Genomic DNA, 5,447 nt, shown 5'->3' on the forward strand with positions numbered 1-5,447 from the left:
GACAGACAGACCGCCCCCCCCCGCCGCCCGTCACTCCAGACGGACGGACGGACGGACAGACCCCGCTCCTCACCCGCCGCCCTCCTCCCAGCCACCGTAGCACCAGCCCGCCCCTCCCCGCTCCCTCACTTCCGGCACGCCCCCGGAGCGACGTCACGCCGGCACCCTCCCTCCCCTCCCCGGGCCCCGCCCTCTCTCTTAAAGGCACCGCCCACCCCTCCCCGCTCTTAAAGGGGCCGCGCGGTATCACGGCGCCGCCGCCGCCCACAGGGAAGAGGCGGGTTCGCGGAGCACCGGGGAACACCGAGGGGGGTTTATTGGGGACGGCAGCGGTGGGGCACGGGTCTGGGCAGGGAACCCAGACCCGCGGTCGTGGTGCCGGTGGGACCGGAGGCCGCTCTCACTTGCTCTTCTCCGCTTCCAGCGCCAGGTTCATGGCTGCTCCGGAGGCTGTGGGAAACACGGGAATGGCCTTACGGTCTGTCCCTGGAGACGTGGACACCCAGCCGGTGGCCCTCGGGGACGAGCCCATCCTGGCCGTGCATCACCGACCCGTTCCCCACGACGCCCGGCATCACCGACCCGTTCCCCACGACGCCCGGCGTCACCGTCCCGTTCCCCACGATGCCCGACATCGCCGTCCCATTCCCTCCCACTGCAGCACCGGGCTGGCAGCCAGCTCCTGCCTTCCCTGAGGCCGGCGGGCAGCTGCCCTCCCTGCCTGCACCCGCGAAAAGGGAGGCTTCGAACGGGAACCCCAAGTCGACGCCAGCGCCGAGGAACGCGCGGACACGGCGGGGCCGAGGGAGGACGCGGGATCTGGCTACGGAGAAGCGGGAGGGAAAGCGTCTGCTCTACCCACGCCGAGGGAGAAAGGGACGGTTGCGCGCGAGCCACGCCGGCGTCTGCGAGAGCAGGAGCTCGGTTTGGCCGGCGCCGCCGTGGCCGCAGCCGTCCGCCGGATCCGGCCAAGCGGCTGGCGGTAGCGGCGAGGCGATGGGCACGGAAGGGCCCTTTCTCCCTTCGGCGGCAGCAGGAACCGCGGCTCTTTACATACAGACAGGCTGAGCTGCGGTGCCACCTCGGCCGCCAGCCGGGCTCTGCTGCTGACCAGAGTCTGCAGGACTGGACCGCCAGGCGCAAAGAGAAAAAGAGAGAATTACAGAGAGGGGAGAGAGAAGCCCCCCACCCCGCTCGGCTCCTGCCACCACGGGGAGGGACATGGCTGCGGCTGCGAGAGCACGGCCCGCCGTCACAGAGAGATGGCCGCTTGCTGGTGATTAAAACGAGAGCTGCCCACGTCCCAGTGGAGCCGGGCCGTGTTCCGGGGAAAACTGCCTGCCCCGGACACGGAGCAGGATGGCGGGGACCGGGGGACCCGCGTTACCTTCTCGGGTGACGCTGGAAGCCACGTCCAGAGCTTTGGTGCTGAGGTTGCCCAGCACGTTGTCCACGGTCTGGTGGTGCCTGAGGAAGCAGGGCCGGATAACGTTCTGGTAGATCACCTGCGACCCGTTCCAGGACACGGGAGCCATGCACCACACCAGGAACAGGCACTGCGGGGAGGAGAGATGCTCCAGAGCTAGAAGATGGTGGGGCAGGGCAGGGGCTGAGCGAGGCAGCCCCCCAGAAGTGGGGCAGTGACAGGGCAGCAGCTGAGCTGCTCCGGTCCCCCCCAGCCTGGTCCGAAGGCAGCTTCCCGAGGCCGGAGCTCGCTGGAGGCATCAGAACCTCAGGGAGCTCCGCGCTGGTCTGCGGCCCCACCACTGCCACCATCCCTGCCCTGCTAACAGGGCAGAGCCCAGCACGCTTGGTTCCTCCGAGTTCTGCCATCGGGCGAGAGGACTCTGGCCCCGGCAAAGCCGTTACCTTCCCAACGTAGTAGAAGGGGAACCAGTAGAGGAAGATGTCGGAGAAGAACTCGGCTACACTGAAGATGCCGTACACCACCCAGTACGTCAGCCACGTGGTGTCGTCCTCTTTGCTGGAGCTTTCGATGGCTTTGATGCTGCGGCAGGAGAGGGGAAGGGCACTGCTGCTGCGGTCCTGCTGCCAGGGTGGGCACCTCCTTCCCAAGTCCTCCAAACCCTGGAGCAAACCTGCCTACCGGGTCCTGCTGCCCCAAGCTGGGACCATGCCAGGTCCCAGCATTTTCAGGAAGGTCTCAAGAGCTTCCCAACCATAACTGCCTGTTCATGTACCAGGGAGACTCTCATCTAAGGGCAGGGAATGCTCTCCAGATGCTGCAGGGAGGCTGGGCTGGGACACTGGTACTTACGAGACGTACGCAGGGTAGGCGAAGCCGATGAGGTTGCAGAGCAGCGAGGCACCATAGCCGAACATGAGGTACAGCCCCAGGAACGCCGCAGAACCTGCCGGGGAGGACACAGAAAGGACAGTCGTGTAGCTGCCGACACTGAGACGGCGAGGAGAGACCCCGGCTCAGTCTGCTGAGCAGGATTCTCATCCCAGTAGCGAGAAGAGGCACATGCCAGGACGCTCCAGTTGGGAATAACAACCACCCCCAATTAAATCCAGTATGACCCTCCGCACACCAGACCACTGAGGTGCTCAACACGCCACTTGCGCAGCCGCACTGAGCCACAGCACATGGCAGAGTCTGCTGTGGAGTGCAGGTGCTCGCTCATCCCCAAGGGAGCCACGACCTGGACCTGTCACGGTTTGTCTCCTCCCTGGCCTGGAAGGGACTTTACCACAACAAACTCGCCGCGCTTTCAACCCATCGCCAGCCTGGACCCGGGCCAAGGCTGCAGAGTCATCGGAAGCAGAGACTTGAACACGCACGTACAGTCCAAAGTCAAGGCACCGAGCTTTTCCTCTGCGCCTGGGGCTCAGAGCCACTTGGCGTTTTGATAATGACTGTTCAAGGACAAGCCTTGCTACTGAGCCAAGTGCCCAGCAGCAGCCTTGCTGCCAAAGCCTGCGTCTCCCTTCTGCTCCCTGTACACATCTCCTGCATGTGCTTGTGCTGAGCAGCCACTGTGCGTTAAGGATTCAGCCCCCTGAGAACCAGCAATCCAATCCCGCTTCCCTGTTATTAAATTAGATCATTAAAATTAAATGTAAGCCAAGGCTTTGGTCGTTTGGAGCCTGCCCAGCCCTCAGACGCTTGCAGGAGTTGGGAGAGCCGGCGGATGGGGGAAGCCGGGGCAAGGAGCCCTTGCTGCCAAAACCACGGCCACAGCGAAGAGCCCTCGCTCCCGCGTGGGCTCGGAGGGCCCAGAGATGCCAGCACCCAGCAGCTCCCTCCCAACCTGCCCAAGGCAGCTGAAACACAGACCCCGAAGGGGCAGAGGGCAGGGAAGCAGCCTGGGGACACGCAGAACCGGAGTCGAGGGCATTTACTGTCAGAGCCCAGCAGCGTCTCCCCTAACCCTGCGTACAAACTCCTCCGTCGATGTAAGCGCCTTGCCCTGCAGCGGGTAGGAAAGCCAGGACTTAACCTGTCTGCGCTGGTGAATTAGAGAAAAGCCCTTGCTCGGGCTCAGAGGATGGATTATCCCGGCTCTGCTCACTGCAGCATTTCTGCCCCCGGTGTGAGGCAGCCGCAGCTCCGAGCATGAACGGGGCTTTGGGTCTTTCCCAGGAGATGGGCAAGAGCAATGCGGCTTTGGAGCAATCATAAACCTCCCTTCAAGGAAAACTAACAGGCAGGTTCAGGCAGCGCTGGGTTTCATTCCTCCAAGAGCCTTAGAAGGGATTTCATGGGCTAAGTTTAGCCCCCAGAGAAATTTATGTAACAGCAAAAAACCAAGTGAAAGGCTTCGCTTACAAAGAAGAGCTGCTGAGGGGGGTGGCTGGAGCCATCCCACGGTGCCTGTCCCATCCCCCCTCACCCCCGAGACCCCCCAGCCCCAGCACAGGAGGGGACATTTGGGAGAACAGTGATCCTTACAACAGCACTTAAAAGAGAGCGAGGCTTTGCCAGTCTGGCAGAGAGGTTTCCCCGGTGAGGAGGCCAAGCAGCTGGTATGACGGCCAGCCCAGCCGGCCCCGTGCCTTGGGAAGGGGACATCGTCCTCCTCCGGGATGATTTTTAATCAGCTGAAGCCACCACACAGCTGACCTGGCTGTGCTGCCCAGAGACCAGGCAAGATGGGCTCCAAACTGCAGCCCGTGGGTTGCTACTGGCTTCAGAGATGCAGAACTGACCTTGCTGGGTTCCAACACAAATTAGAAATTGCTCCAGAGTGAGGGGAGGGAGAAATCAAGTATTTCTAGTTCAGCAGCAGCTTCTCCTTTCCAGGACAGGGACCGAGAACACTGGACCATCGCTCTTTGGTGGAAGAAGCGGTGCCTCCACTCTTCCCCTACCCCCAAAACTCCATCACACCTGAGCACGACCAAAGCCCCGGGGACCATTTTGCTCAGAAAATGCCCAAACACCGCGCACCACATCCAAACACAACACGTGCCTGTTCACAGACCCCTTTCCCCCCTTGGAGCAGGAAAATGAGCCCTGCAGCAGGGAAAGGGCCAGGAAATTGCACCAGGAGGCAAAAGGCAGGGGAAGGGCCCAGTGGGACGTGGGCAACTGGGAAACCCTGAGCCCCTCCTGGGAGGTTTTATATAAAATACCGAATTGCAGAATGCGGACAGGCAAGTTGTAAATTGGCAGAGAGCGGCACAGGGCCGAGGGTCAGAGCTGCAGTGAGGACAGAGGAGAGGATCCACGTCATGCCAGGAGGACGTTCCCTGGGGAGATGCCGGCTGGTTTCTCATTAATGAGCAAACAGGATCTCGTTAACAGCCAGACCTCTGCCCTCCCGCCGGGGAGGAAGGTGAGTCCCACCGGATGAGCAGGACATGGGGAACAGGTGCTCCTGTCCCCAATGCCTGGTCTGACCCGCCATGATTTGGGGGCTCACCGGTCAGGGAGCGGGGATCCCCCCTCCGTCAGGGCCAGGCTTCTCAGGGGTCTTGAGGGTCCGGCAGAGCCCCCCGACACGCAGACCCCCGTGAGCGTGCCTCCCCTCGGGTTGGGGTGTGGGATTTCACGCCTGCCGAAGGTGAGGACCGGCCGGCGTGGCCACCCCCCTGGCCCCCATCCCAAACGGGGGGGGGGGCTCCGCCTGCCCTGCCCGTGCCCCCCCCCCGCAGAGCCCAGAGGCATGGTGAGGGGCTACCGGGGCACCCCAGGAAAGAGAAGGGACCCTGGGAGACCCCCCCTAAAACGGGAGGAGCAGGAAGGGGGCAGGCAGCGGGGGCCGCGCTGGGGTGTGGGGGGGTGAAGGTTGGGGGTGTCCCGGGGAACCGAGGGTCCCGGTCGCACCTGTGGCCAGGTAGAGCCGCCGGACGCCGGTGCGGGCTTCCAGGCGACCCAGTAGGTCGCCCAACGGCCCGGGGCGATCGAGGAGGCGCTGCAGGCGCTGCGGCACCGTGCCCATGGCGGTGATGGCGGCGGCGGCGGCGGCGGCGACCCCGGT

At 63.6% G+C, this 5,447-nt stretch overlaps 1 protein-coding gene across 1 annotated transcript; it reads right to left on the reverse strand.

The window, feature by feature from the left end:
* Positions 1–823: 823 nt before the first annotated feature.
* Positions 824–5,408, reverse strand: REEP6 (receptor accessory protein 6). The gene is made up of 5 exons (XM_010563282.1): positions 5,294–5,408; positions 2,279–2,372; positions 1,870–2,008; positions 1,388–1,556; positions 824–1,125 (listed from the first exon to the last, which is right to left on the reverse strand). The coding sequence occupies exons 1-5, from the start codon at positions 5,406–5,408 to the stop codon at positions 824–826; spliced, it is 819 nt and encodes a 272-aa protein (XP_010561584.1).
* Positions 5,409–5,447: the final 39 nt, after the last annotated feature.

The sequence above is a fragment of the Haliaeetus leucocephalus genome, unplaced genomic scaffold (assembly GCF_000737465.1).
Source record: "Haliaeetus leucocephalus isolate CR32 unplaced genomic scaffold, Haliaeetus_leucocephalus-4.0 Scaffold164, whole genome shotgun sequence".
Classification (NCBI taxonomy): domain Eukaryota; kingdom Metazoa; phylum Chordata; class Aves; order Accipitriformes; family Accipitridae; genus Haliaeetus; species Haliaeetus leucocephalus.